This window comes from Plectropomus leopardus, chromosome 1 (genome assembly GCF_026936395.1).
Source record: "Plectropomus leopardus strain MGB_pleo_1.0 chromosome 1, ASM2693639v1, whole genome shotgun sequence".
NCBI classification, from domain to species: domain Eukaryota; kingdom Metazoa; phylum Chordata; class Actinopteri; order Perciformes; family Serranidae; genus Plectropomus; species Plectropomus leopardus.
In genome coordinates this window covers 33,850,668-33,865,858 of record NC_142176.1, presented here as the reverse complement: position 1 = coordinate 33,865,858, position 15,191 = coordinate 33,850,668, and the positions used below count along the sequence as shown (strand labels likewise).

The window sequence follows — 15,191 nt, the reverse complement described above, 5'->3', positions numbered from 1 at the left end:
ATAAATTCCCCTCAAAAAAATACTGACACATGAAATGATAAGTAAATAGATTAATTATTTTTTGGCATCTTGAAACTGCAAGCATTTTAACACCAACTAGTAAAATGTGTATTGTGCATTTACATCATGGGAGTTGTGTAGCAAATTCTCATTTTATATTTTTGGGGGTAAAATCCAAGAATAAGTTATGTACACTATAACCTGAGTTATAAGTATAGACACAAATCCGTGCGGTTTAAGGAGTATTATTTGAGTAAACAACATAAAACAGGTTTACGCCGTAGTTCACTCAACACCTTGTCTGTTTCACTTTGATGAGAGAATAATAAATCAGACGTCGTTATGTAACTAAAAACAGTTGTCTGTTGCGTAACCATTGTGTCCCCGCCCCCTTTTCCCTCGCTCCGCGCATGCGCAGCGGCACCGCACATTCCGCCATTGAGGGACCCACGATCAGGGGGAAAGGGTCAGAGAGGCACTTCGACAGGCAGCAGCCGCACGTTTTTCCAGTTTTCAACCTCAACTTTGGCTTGAGCCATCATTTTTAACACTTGACTCACAATTTTGTCTTTCTCCGTGGATGTTTTCGGTTGACAGCTGTTTATCGTCATTGCCCAGGGAACGTGTTTTTACCAGGTTCTAGAAGTAACGGGCAGCGGAGAACCTCAGCTAGCGGCAGCAGCTAGAACGAGGCTACAGCAGGCTAGCTAACGTTAGCTAGCGACCTGGCTAGCTGCACACGAGCTGAGCATTGCTCGGAGGTGGGGTGGGGGGGCGGTGTGCCTACCGTGTCGTTTGATGGATCCGAGAATCGCCTGGTTTCAACCAGAACAACGTGGACCAGCTAACAACCTGTGGATGCAGATTTGGGAGACGACACAAGGGCTCGGGTACTTGCATGTAAATAACAGCTACACCACTGGATCTCAGAGCACGGCGAGCCTGAAAGCGATCATCAACGGGGCGTCGGGAGCCGTCCACACCAGCAGAAACGGGGCACTTGACTCAAACACCGGTTGCGGTGAAGGAAGGACTCAGGGGATGTCGAGCTCAATGGGGGACGGGGAAATAACGGAGCAGCGGGACTTTATACCACTGGAAACCAATAGCAACCACAACAACCGAGCCGCTGGCAGGGGCGGTGTCGGTGGAGGGGGGCAGCAGCAGGGCAGCGGGGTCGCTGTGCTTTGGAGGGGGGTGACGGACGGACACCCCAACAAAAGGAAAAGAGACAACAAAGCTAGCACTTTCGGATTCAATTCCAGCCTCTTGAACAGTGGCTCCAACGCAGGAAGCTATGATGGGTACGCGGGCACGCCATGGAAAGTCAGGAACTACTCAGAAGGAATTGTGGGGTAAGAGAGAGTTTGATGTAGTCCATTAGATGTCTTTTTTTGAAAACGCTTTACTCGTAGCGGGGACACTTGCCTCCCACAGAGCAAGCCTGTAAACTAACAGTTAATGATTAGTTATTTCAACTATTTTAAACACTCTCACACTGAAATGACATGCAGGGAGAGTACTTAGGCTGTCAGTTTCACCCCACCCACCTTTTTCATCCCCACCCATTGAATCCACAGTTTGATGACTTGGTTTAGTAACACCCAAATGATCTGTGAAAGTGAGTCAAGACACTAATGAGCCTGCACGTTTGACATTTATGGCATTTTACACAACGAGATTAAGATTTAGATCAGTTAAAGTGTCTTTTAGAGAATCCCTATCTCGGAAGGTGTAGGAAAGTCTTTGCCTGAAACAAGCTGGGTATTTATTTTTATATTCTAAAGGTCCCATGTTATAAAAAGTCAGACTTTGCTTTATTTTTTACTGTAAAGCCGGGAAAGGGTAGGGGTGGGGGAAATAAAGGATACAGCTTAGTATTGTAATATTTTACATGTCAGTATTGTATCGCTGCATGGATGGCAAGTATCAATTTGTTTGGAATACAAATTATTAATACATCAAATTTTTGGTGTCCAACTAGAATGATAAAATCAAGTGTTTTTTTTGTCCACTGGATAGAATTTGCTGCAGTAAAAATGACTGAAGTTAGATGAACAGACTGAAAACTTGATTTTTGTTAGATAAAACAGATGTTTACAAAGTTAGTGACATAAAGGTAACAATAAGCATCATATGCTATTGAAATACTCAGCAAGTTTAAAATCACTAAATGGGTCAAAGTTTATTTCCTGTTGGAACTTTTGTTAATGCAGTAGCTGACAGGAAGTAAACAGGGACCAACGCTGTTGCCGTAGCAACAAAATAGCGATGGATTGGTCTATAGATTGTTTTAAACTTGAAATATAAACATTACAAATGGGTCCCTTTCTATTTCCTGTTGGAATGTTTTGCAGTGTATGTGAATAACATCAGCTGACAGGAAGTAAACATGGACCCAAAATAAAAGTATGAACCCTGAGCACAATGTGGGACCTTTAAAGAATATTGTAATTTTAAGGAGCTATGCATCAAACCATGACTTAAGTTGTCCAACAATAGGTAATTTTTCAACAAAAAGCTCTGGCACGGAAAAACACAAGTTGAAGCGAACCTTCAATCACCCAGGAGGTTCAACCTTGTAGTTTCCCTTTAATTCTGGCTATTGAACAAATATTAATATAGAGGAATAAACACACCACCTTTGCACTTAAATAGATAATGCCTATGGATATTACTGTAGAAACAGAACAGAGCAGCACTGAACTATTTTAATCCTGGTTTACCGTCACAATTTTACATGATGGTGTTCATTAAGGGGCTTCAAATTAAACATGAAATATAGGAACATGGACGAAGTACAACAGTGCCGCCCACTACTGATAAGCAAGGTGTATATTTGAGAAAACCGGTCTGTCAACAACAAATTGTTGAAATAGAAAGAGCCAAAAGAGAACATTGAGGAGGAACAGGGTGCTACCCCAAACGAGAATAACACTTTAACTAGATGTTTCTCATTCCACTGGTCCTCCTCCAGCATCCTTAAACCAACAGATACGAGGCTGGCTGCATTTCAGAGGAAGTCAGAGTTGATGTGTTTGCCAAAGTTGACAGGCTGCTTTTGAATACAGTTTGAGGGCACCATGTTCACTATGACCCAATGTCAAATTTCATAATCATTTACAAGCAGGATGTTGGGTATTTTAAACACTCAGCTCAAATGACAATCTTCAGAATACAGTCATAGCACTGCTGATTAATAGCATGTGAAGGAATATTGTGGGATGTTAAGTGAATCTTAACCAGTCTGGCAAAGCTGGAGTAATGTGGGTGACAAATTAGTCTTACACCTGTTGTATCCTACATGTACTGCTGGTGCACCTCCCTGTTTATGATTGGCTCCTGATCTATGGTAACCTCATCACTTCCTCTGCCTCCTAATCTCAAAACCAAATATAATAGTCAACAACCCATACATATGTCAGGAATGGGGAAATTAACTATAAAGACCAAAACTGTTTTTTTGTACTAGGATATAAACATGTTTATTTCTGCTTTAAAGTTGGGAATTTCTGTGGATTGACTTCATTCCAGAGCCAGCCTCATGTTGTAGTTAAAAGTACTGCAGTTTTTGGCACTTAAGCTTCATTTTCTGCCATTTTCAGATAGCTTTCCCCTTGCTCTAAATGCACTGATGTTGTTGTATAACAAATATATAAGACAAGTACAAGGAATCAAGAGGAAACCACAACATGGTGTGCACCAGCAAAACACAGATGCCTTTAAAGGTTTTAAAAATGCCCAGTAAATGCGGCTTTATCTGCTTTCTTTTTCTCCCATGTACTTGCTGTAGACTTCCCAGCACCCACTATGGTTTCAGATGGAAATAGTATGCATGCTAGTAAGTACACAATTTTTGCAGGTAGTGCACACACACACCCACAGAGCAGAACGTGCTCTGACTTCTGCAGGGAGCATGCTTAAACGATGCTGGCTAACCAGCATGCGTTAATAACAGGGCAGATTGTTTCCTCTACCTAATGGATTGGTTGATTGAGTCATTCAGCATTAATTAACTGAGTTGTGTTAAAAAGTGGCTGTAAAATACTTTTATGTTTGCTCCTTTGTTGGGAACAGCAGCGGTGGCCAGCCTGTATTCAGTTTGTAATACTACATTACTATGGTGACAAGTTATCATAATGAAAAAATAATCCAAGAGCTGACAGAGACTTGTCAGTTCATACGCAGTTTTGTTAAAATGTGACTGGATGCACCGCCTCCTTTTGAAATTGTAATTGTTGGAGCATGACAGATCAACACAGAAAAATTGAATTCAGGCATTTTTTGACAAAAGAGGATTTTGAGCATACTGAGCACACAGATGGACAGGGGAAATGTAAATTATGCTGCATGAGTGATCTTAATGGTTTTTTATGGATGTTTTCATACTTATTAAACAGTGGCAAGTTGTCATTATTGAAGCCATTGTGAGTGACTGAATTTAAGCTGCTAACAGCTGCTCTTGGAGAAAACCACAAACAATTTGAAACCACCTTTCACACCTACAGGGCCAGAGTGTTTGCTGCACTTGTGTACGCTTTGTACAAAAACCCTTTTTAACAGCAACAGGTATTGTTCCTGAAATCTTGACCAAATCGCAAGAGCCAGAGCTGTGATTAATTGTAAAAGCTTTTGAAAGGCTTGTTAAAGTTTAGTAACTTTTTGGGTAATGTTTTATGTTTTTCTGCCTCTATCAGTCCATGAACCATACTTCCATTTAATTCAGTCAGTGTTTCAGTTACTAACAAAGTAAAGAGTCTTATTTTGTTCGGTGAGTTTGTGATTTAATTCACTAGAGCATGCTCATTTAGCTGTCAGTTAACATAGGCAACAGTATTAAGTCACAAGGTGTATTAAATGCACAAGACATTTATTCAGGCCCTGATCATCTTTCCTCACCAGGGATTCTTTTAGATATTATGACTTAGGAGAAATATTTTGGTGGGTTGGGATTTGTTTTAAAGACCTTTTAGGTGCAGAGATTTGCCCCTTCCCCGCCCCTCTCTGTCAGACATGTGTAGACAAGCAGAACACCAGAGTGTGGAGCTCAGTGTTTGGCTGATCCTCATTTATAGTAATATGGAAGCTCTGTGTTTGCGTAAGGACATTCCTTAGTGATTAGCTCTGCTAATACCAGAGCCTGAACCTCAGAGCCTTGATCTCACTAGCCACCACTGAGAGCTCTCCATCTAAGCATACTACCATAACTATACATGTTAATTCACAATGCCAGCATGCCATATGGCATTACAGGAAATCTATTTTGAAATGCACATGTGTAGATGTACAGTATGCATCTATGTATATATTAAAGCTCCTGATGTTATGTTAATTCCACAGTTAAATTCCCACTCCTTATACATGTCTGATTGCTTGGTTGATGCAGTCTCTGGATATGGGATGTGTAGAAGATTAATAACCACCTTGTTTTACTGCTGGTGATAACACATATACAACATCTGTGATCAGTCAAATACTTTTATTTGCTTTTTTTTTTTTTTTACTACAGTTAGCTTAAGCATCATGGGTGGTATCATTGAGCAATATGTTATTCATATTGCATCAACATTTTTTTAAATGTGGAAAGCCCCTTGTGGCTGCATCGCTTTCTTCCCATGCCTTATTGGCCCCTATAGATGCACCTATGACTAAACCTTTTTTTCTTCTTTTTTTGCCATTTCGGCTTGAGCTGGTTTTTTAATGTCATATGTTTTGATGCAGGGATTAAGATAAGATTTGACCATTCAGTCAGGTTCAGTGATTATGGAAGCGAGCAAAAGCCAAACCTGGGAACAGTTATAACATTTGAAATGAACAAGTAGCAAAAAGGGTGAAGGTGGGAGTGAGTTCAAATGCATTTTTCCACGGGCCAGTTTGTACACTATATTTGGCCATGGGGGTTGGCTACAGAGGCTGAGGCATGTGCTTATTTGTGTTTTACGCTCCTCTAGTCTTTGTGGGCCAGAGAAGCTCCAAGCAAGACGCCCGCCTCACTATGGAAAAGGACCAGTGTTTACATGCTCCACACGGCTTCACTTCCACAAAACAAAGCCAGCCCTCTGTGAGAGAAACCTGAGCCTCCTCAGTGTCGGTCCAATCAGATTGGGAGTTCTAAGGGATTGTTTCCACCTCATTTTCTGGTCGTAGAGCAGTTATTTAGACTCTTTATATGGGCACAGGAAGTCAGTGTAGCCAGGGAGAGCTGTGGCCCGTTTCTGTCCCGCTGAACTGTGTTCTGATCTGGTGTTGTGTAGTGGGTTTTTATTGTGTAGGCAAGATGCAACGTTCCAAAGTTCCAGTCATTTTATAACAGAGAGGCATTGTGAGAAAATGAATCCACAGTGATAGGTGGATTTACTGGATGGGTCTGTTGTTTGTCTAACTGGCCTGTGAAATTACCCTTCTACTCTGTTTGTTCAAAATCAACTAATTCAGAGGTTGATTTTAGAACGGTTCCTTCAAAGCTAAGTTGATATGGTGTTTCTAGGTAGAAGAAACCAACCCAGTTAAACACTGAAATAGCAAACCATACTAATAGAAAGACCAGGGGTGATTTGATGCATTGCTATCATGGCCAGTGCAAGTTTTCTAAAGCTAAGTTCATCGACAAGACTTTCAGAGTCATTAGATTGCTGTACCGTCACACTTAATTGTTGTCTTGTAATTGGGAGTCTTGAAATTGTTGTGGTTTACACAGAATGATGATGACATGATTACTAGTTAATAAAGTCAAAAAAGATTCAAAGCAACTTTCTGAGTTAGTTATTAGTGAAAAAATAACAGAAAAAAATTGTGCAATAGTCCACCTTCCACCCTTTCCTCTCTGAGCCCTGATTTGGAAGTGCTGAGCCAATGCTGATTTGCCTCTGACCAGAGACTTTTGTCTCTTTTGGGAGACATTGCGAGAAAACACTAGAAACTTGAGAAAATAGCTAACGCAGAGAGGGAACAGGGCTACTGGTAGCTAATTCTGGCTAACTTACTATTAACGATTGTAGACTAAGTCAGGTAGACAAACCAACCTCTCTTTGCTAAATGGACTGTTTAATTAAATGGATAGCACACTAGCTAGCTTGAGCATGCACCATCTTTTATAAATAATAATAGTTGTCCATATTATTATTATTACTATTATTATCATTATTATTATTACTGTTATTATTATTATGCAGTGTCATGACCGTTGCCCTTTTGTTGATCTTGTAAATGTCTGTATTGGCGTTTTGTGATTTTGTTAAATGGCAGTCATGCATTTTATAGTATGAAAAAGTATATTGTTAGCACACTGCATCTTGAATATTATTGGTAAATCTAGATTGCCACATTGCTATGTTTTTGCCCACGAGTTCAATATTTTTGAAGTTTTAAGATAGTATACTTTAATTAAATTAAGTTGTTAGTTCAGTTTCTAGTTATTGTGTATTTTGGAGTATTTTCTCGAGTCTTGTGCTTCTCCTTAAATGTTGTTCATTTTTTTGCTAGCCTTTGAATGCAAAGTCATGGGCTTCGGCCCTCCTGGCATCTTCATTGCAGCCTCACATCCTCACTTGTGTTGAACATCTTATTCATGCTAAGCAATTTGCTCCTGTGGCCTGAAATAGTATTGATGACAGAGCAACCAATACGTAGAACTTGGCTTTGCCAGGTACTTTGAAGCGGTGAAGCAGCACATTACTTGCAGACCAATGAAAGTGTGGTTAATCACTCACTGATGAGTAGCCCTGGCTCATACTTTTATTGCCATTTATTGCCACTGTCTTTTAGAGATTTATGAATCCCAGGACAAGCACACAGATAGCACCTCTGTGACTGTTGCGCCATTATTAGAACTGTGGTTCATCCAGGCCTCTACTGGCTTTGACATCTATGTCACGCTCTCCTCTCTTCTTTCTCAGCTCGCTGGTTGGCTCTCGGCCAAAGCTTGTAAGCCTGTGGAGAGAGAGGCCTGCATGCTGGTCATTTGGACTTTAGGTGAAACAGGCCCCGTCTGAACAGCACGTGTGGGCAGCTCTCCATAACTCAGCCTTGCCATGTGTAGTGAGGAATGTGTTTTTCTTTTTTTTCCTCTTCCTGTCCAATGGGACGCCTTCCCATGCTCCAGACTGATGCAGTCAGCAAGCGACACACAGTGTTCTAGGTTTTCTTTTTTTCATAGCGTGTGCTCAGACTGTGACCTTCCTCAGCATGTGTACACAACGGCAGGGCTTTGACAGTTACCTTTTGTCGTGGCCTAGGATAATGCTTTTTGTCACCATAAAATCTCATTTTCAGTCTTTGTGTTTTAGAGATTATGCAGCTTTCTTTTTAAAATGCTACAATAACAGAGGGGAAGAAACTTGAAATGCTAAATCAACCAAAAATAATTTAATTTTAATGTATTTAAAAATGAAGTGCAATCACTTATGTGGTATATTTGCTTAAGGTTATTCTTCATATTTGTGTTGACATATATTTGAAGACATGAACCAAAATGGGCCAGTGTCCTTCAGGACAGTTTGTACTGAATTGTAACTTTTCTCTCCTCTTACATACTAATAGCAAAAGCAGAGTCTTATATATGCATCACGTGGCACTGCTTTTGCCAGTATTAGGAAAACGACTTTGAAAATGTGGTATTATTCAACCTGCAGCAGGGCAAACGTTATAGTTGCAAGCCACACTACCATCCCTTAGAAAGAGTAGCTAGGACATCTGAGCTATTTTTCATCAAGAAATATGATAAACAAATGGAATTGATTTGGAAAATAGTTTATGCATTCTACATTGATTTTCCTTTACAATATTCTAGGGATGTTAATTTTGCTTTCAGTAGGCCATAAACTGGTAACTAAACGGTAAATTTTTAAGCAAAAAAAAAGAAGATAGTAAAATATCGAATAATACTAAAAACTACCTGTGCTGACACTGCTAACAGTGGTAACAAAGCTAACATCTAAACTGAAGGATAACAAGATAAACGTACTGACCTATGAGACCAATGAGTAACCGGTCAAAAATATTCTCTGCGAATAAAGAGAAGTGGTCAAATTTTGACCATTGACAACCCCACAACATTCAAACTTTGCTTTGAATTTTGAATAAATAGTCTCTACACAGGTGCTAGAAGACTTTATGTTGCCACAAAGTTAGTTTTTAGAAAACACAATATATTCTTGTATTACCATAGTTATAGTGCAACTGTCCCTGTTTTAAGCAGAACAGAACTCCACTGCATCACTCAGGCATGACCAGGCCTACCATTAGCAGTCAGCAGTGTTTGGGCTCCTGTGTAACTTGATCCGCTTTGTCCCAGTGGCCAATACTTAGCACCCCAGATCAGTTCATTGATAAAACATTAATGAGTCTGCCATCTGCGAGACATTGACACCATAGCTTCTGTTTGTGGTTGTCCTCATTTTAAAAAACAGTGTGGGATGTGACTTGTTTTGCCTCCTGGCCACCCTGTCAACCTAGACTAAGCAGTGTCACATAACACACACCGCCCGCTTTTGTTGCAAAGGATGTTGAGGCCCAAAATTCAAAACACTTGCAACAAAAAGGTTATCATTTTGGGACTCATATGGCCACAATAATGGTCACAACTGTTTCATCATGACAAGCCCGAAGTAGTGCATTACACTGTAACACTGCTTATACATTAAACACATTCATCCATTAGCAATCTCCTGCTTCAGACAGGTGTTTCTTGGTACATGAACATTATGTTCTATCATGCCTGTTTCTAAGTATTCAATTCCAAAGCCATGCTACAGGCGCTTTCAAAGACACCTTTGTACCCGTGTGCCAAAATATCTGAACAGTCAGTAAGTAGTGCTCAGTGTGATGTGACAATAACCTCTTTTTCCTTCATCCTACCCAACTTAACAGATGGCTCTCATTCACATGAAAGCATTTCAGCACCACACCCAATCCTCTCTCCTTTCTCTTTCCATTTTTCTGTATCACCTTATGCATGTATCTGGCCCTCTACATTTTCATTTTTTAAACTGTTTTCCAAGCTTTCCCTCATTCATTTTTGTATTACCTTTGCTGTCCTGTTTCCTTTTACTTTTTCCTTTGCCTTTCCATCCCTCCTCCTTTCAGTCGCATAAAGGCTGATTTATGATTCTCTTAGGAGGTGTTGCGGTGCCTTCATGGGGAGGCTTTGTAGGAACGTCGAGGGTCCAACTGTGAAGCAGTATCTTGTAATATGAAAGTCCCTATGATATGCATAATAGAGCTGGAAAAAAGACTGTTGCAATAGCTTTACGGATGCACTGATCTCACAATTTTTTTTCTCCAAGTACCTGTTCCAATACATAAGCTCCAGTTATGTGCAGACTCAGAGTTGCAATCTAATGCCAAGATCAGGTTTGTTTTATTTATTCATTTATTTAGTCAGAAACTATTATTTACATTTTGCAACAAAATCTGAAAAGAAAAGAAAGGTGGAACTTGTATGCATAAGAAGAAATGAACAATGTCTTTGTCGTGTATTGCACATAATCATGTGCTCATTATGTTGTCATGCCCATATTTAGCATATGATATGAATGCACAATACAGCCTGATAAGGCACCACGCCTAGCACTAGCACACAGCAATGCCATGACAGCCCTGCTCAATCACAAATCTTTTCCTATACCATAGGGATTTTTTTAAAACTACAGTAACTAGTTGATAAATGGTTTAGTCAGTTGATAGAAAATTAACAGGCAACTGCTTTGGTAATTCATTAATTGCTTAAGCATTTTTTTAGCATCAGTGCCAAGCATCTGCTGGTTTCAGCTTCTCAGCTGTGACCGTTTGCTGCTTTTTCTTGTCTTAACATTATTGTAAACTGCATATTTTTTGGTTGACTGTTGGCTTGACAAAACAGGACATCAGTGATATCACCTTGGGCTCAAGGAAACTGTAATGGTCTTTTTTTATTGTCTCCTGATGTTCAAGAGACTGAAAAATTCTCAACAATGAAAATAATTATTTGTTGAATCCCTAAATTGGTGCAAGTGTGAATGTTGCATCAACATTCAGTATGAGTGTCTGGCATGCTGTTGGAAAGTGTTATGTTATGCATTTTAAGTAGCTTCCATATTTGAATATTGGCATTAAATTGTTATGGAGTACTAGAGTAATTGCAGAAAATCTCACTTAAAAATAGGAATATAAACAACAAGGGAACACATGCAATTTGACATCATTTTTTTAATCACTTAGCCTACCAAATATAACTTCAAAGTCAATATAAGAAAATTCAGCACACTAGCATAGGCTAGATGCAGTACTGAAGGACTGGCAAGGAGGCACTGAGCAAAGCAATATGCTGCACGCAGCTGTACTATAATATAAGATTTTACCCTTTTCAAATGGTAAAAAAAAATCTAAAAGTCATGTTCATGGGGGAGGTTTGGCGGTGTTTACTCTGTACGTTGACCAAATCCTGACATCTAAATTGAGTACTTAAGTATTAATGCCCTTCTCAAGCGTTTACCACTGGTTTGATCCCCTGTCCTTCATTTGGATTATAGCCATACATGCAATGCAGATCAGATAAAAAACAATACAGGTTTTAACTGTAAGTGCATTGACATTACAGGTTATCAGTAAAGATGACTTGCAACATTTCAGTGACACCAGAATAGTAATTCCAGGGGGAAATGTAAGGAAAAGAAGGAGTGCTAAGGAGAAGAAACAACATTTTTTTCCTCCTCTTGAAGCTGTGGCTCTGGAAATCCGTTTCCAGAGATTATATAACATTACAATGATGTAGGCAAGTGGGATTATCTGATATGTAGTGCCCATGGGTCCATGTGCTCCCCAGGCAGGTGCAGGACTGAGATGAAATTTGATCCAAGAAGGTGGGGCATGAGATATGATTTCTATGGTTGCTCCCAACATGTGATGACAAGGGAGCAGTAGTGGCTTGTTTGCTGGGAAATGAAACTTACTGGTACTGCTGAGGAGTAGAAATGCTAATATCTCAGGATGACAGTTTTGGAACAAATTGAAAAGAAGAAAAAATGCTTTTTTTTAAGCGTAATGTGTAGAAAGGTTTGAGAACACTAAAGCTAAATGGGATCATACATGCCTGAAACCTATATAAACATGCAGTTAATTTATAATACATCAAATTAATCTGAACTGGTGTTAGGCTTTGGATTGAGGTGTGTTAATGATACAGGAGTGAGCCACGTAGAGGTGTGTTCTTTGAAATCAAAACAAAAGCTGTATTTGTAATGCAGACTGTAACTGCTGAGTTTCTTTTACTCTTAAATGAAACCTAATGTTTCTGTGATAGAGGCTGGAGTGGCTGCAGTGTGAACAGGGAAAAGAGATTCGGTCATTAAAATTTAGAGTGGTTGTCATCTGCTACATTGGTGGAAATGGAAATGGAAACTTTTTTTCCTTTACTTCCTTCATAAAATACAAACACATTTAACAAAATGACATTCAAAACAACCTGTTATCAGAAAGGAAGGGGGGGGGGGCGTTGGCTTTAAAGCTAAGGCTTGGTCAGCCCATTATCAAAGTACATGTGCCATGTAAAGCTGGGATAACAACACAAACAGCCATAGCAAATAGACACTCAGTTTCCAGTGGCTCTTACATCTTGGTCTGAACAGAGGAAGTAAGTGGAATGAACTCATGTCATTCAATTCATTTTATTTATTTGTGCTCAGCTCTCTGAAGATTTCCCCAAGATAAAACAACTATTTCAGTTAATGGATGTGTCTGTGTAACAGATGTGTGGGCGAAAGCTCAGCTCTGATATGCAATGCAATATAGGGAACTGGGATTGTCATGGACTTAACATGGGGGCCGACTGTTTATAGTGAACATTACCTCAAGTTGTTCAGCTCTTTATTCGTCTGCATTTTCAGTCATTTACATTCAGTCTGGTGAGCAGCCAGTTAGCCCACATTCAGACCAACAATAGCAAAACACACAGCCTCTTCATTCAGTTCAATGAGACCACTGTTCTGGCATGCCCCAAATGCAGGTTTATCTGTCCCCAAAAAGGTTTGTTCTGGCTTGTATCAAAAATTAATTATGTCCCGAGTTGATCCTAACATTCGGTGTTGGGGCAGATCCAGCGTATTGTAATGGATAGGACATAGTATCGGCAGATACAAAGTATTAAAATGACTCTGAATCAGGACATCTGTAATGCTAATGTCATCTTCTTGTGGACTGCATTTGTCAATCAAATTCTTTGCATTCACTTACTTTCAGCATGCATGTTGTAGCGTCCTAGCTTTACTGTTTATGTCAGAAGTGTCGAGACTAGAGCCGAAATAAGTCAATTATTTGACTAGTCTGTCAACATAAAGTGCTCCGGTGATGATGTTTTTCTGTAGACTGACACCCTGGGTCCTGAGTCAAAGAGCCTAATGACCATTTGAATTTGGATTATTAAAGAAAAACCTGAAAGCCTCTTTACTACACACCTTATTTCAGGCTTCCAACCAAAAATCCATTCAAAGATCTCAAAATGAGGGAACTGGAAGTACTAAAATGCTGACTCATTTCCAGATTTTAGAACTCATTCCTAGCGCACTAAAGGCATTAAAAATGAATAATTAAAAAAATGTGTCTTTTTTGTCTTTTTCAATTATTGCATCGTGTCAGCATCTCATTTTGTGATAATAAGCTGAATATTTTGGTTGGTTTGGGCTGTTGAAAACGATCAATGTGGAGAAGTCACCATTGGCTTTAGGATATTGTGAATGGCACTGACATTTCCTTGTCTGGCTGATTCCCAATAAATCGAGAAAATGATCAGAAAATAATAGGTTAACTGATTAATTATGAAACTAATAATAATTTACAGCCCTAGCTCATAACTTTGATAACTTTCTGAAGTATCAACTATTGTACAGTGTTTTGTTGTCTGATAAGCCTCCAGAGTAGCTCTCCTGTTTTTTTTATATTCAAGTGTAGCTGTATGTACACACTTCTGGAGCATCTTGTTATTGAATGTGTGATTGTCGGTCTGATCACGGCTTTACCGTACTGTTGGATACTTTGCAGTTTGGCTGCAGACACTTAATGGGGTTAGTTCTTTTTCTCAAGGTTACCATGATAGCATTTGGCCAGGGAGAAGAAAGTTTTATTCTGCACAAATTTCCCCTACATTGTTAGCAGTCCAGCAACCTTTCAATGCTGTGTCTGTACCCCGGGCTTCAGCTAGACTGAGTGTCTGAGACCCAAGAAATAATAAAGGTAGAAGCCAGTCAAATTTGACTGTTGTCAGGTGAAGTGTTCTTGTTACATAAAACCCAGACACACACACACACACACACACACACACACACACACACACACACACACACACACACACACACACACAGTGCTCTTTGGGGCATAATCCAAGTCAGTCAGTTTTGGTAGCTGCTTGTGTTTTTCTTGTCCAACTTACTGTGGTATACGCAGGCCTCACTCTGTTGCTGTATTTTATTTTTGAAAACAGAAACATCACTTTTCCTCTTTTACTCTGTCGTCTGCCAAGAGGAGTTTGCCTGTTATTGGCCTGGTCTGGCTCTTTATGGTTGTTTGTGCACATATGCACGTGTGTGTGTGTGTGTGTGTGTGTGTGTGTGTGTGTGTGTGTGTGTGTGTGTGTGTGTGTGTGTGTGTGTGTGACTGCATGTTTGTGTTCTTATTTGTCTGCCCACAGAGACTTGTCCCCGGGTCTATGTGTATGTAGACAAAATGGTCAGGGGAAAGGTCAGCGTATGTGGGCAGATCGACCTGTTCCAAGGACAAATGTGGTCCTCTTGCTTCGCCTACACCTCTTTTTTTTTAAACTTTCATAACACACACAGTAGGGGTTCCTATTTTGTTTTTGCTCAGTCCTACTGTTTCACTCAAAAAATTATAGTTGGTTTGGGACAGAACTAAAAACTGCTTCTCTTTGGAAAGACAAAAACCTTGTTGTCATAATGTGCCTAAGATAAACCTTTTTTCACGGTATTCTTTTTTTTTTGTAAGTAATTATTAACCTCCACCAATATCAGTCACCTGATAGATGTCTCATTAAGACAGACCATATCAGTCAAGCTAATATTGCAACCAATAATTTCGCTGACAGGCATGAATCGAGCTGTACCTGTACAGGAAAGCTGATAATGAAAATATTCAACTTTCTTGGACGCCTGCTTTGTTTTTGTTTTCTTTTTTTGTAAACATCTTTTTGCCAAGGGAAGGTTTAA

At 39.6% G+C, this 15,191-nt stretch overlaps 1 protein-coding gene across 1 annotated transcript in view; it reads left to right on the top strand.

Moving 5' to 3' along the window:
- Positions 1-428: 428 nt before the first annotated feature.
- Positions 429-15,191, top strand: part of tent4b (terminal nucleotidyltransferase 4B) — a 29,714-nt gene continuing 14,951 nt past the window's right edge. Inside the window, exon 1 of the mRNA XM_042482593.2 lies at positions 429-1,355. Coding sequence (XP_042338527.1) covers positions 799-1,355 — 557 coding nt within the window. The 5' untranslated portion in view covers positions 429-798. The remainder of the gene's footprint in view (positions 1,356-15,191) is intronic.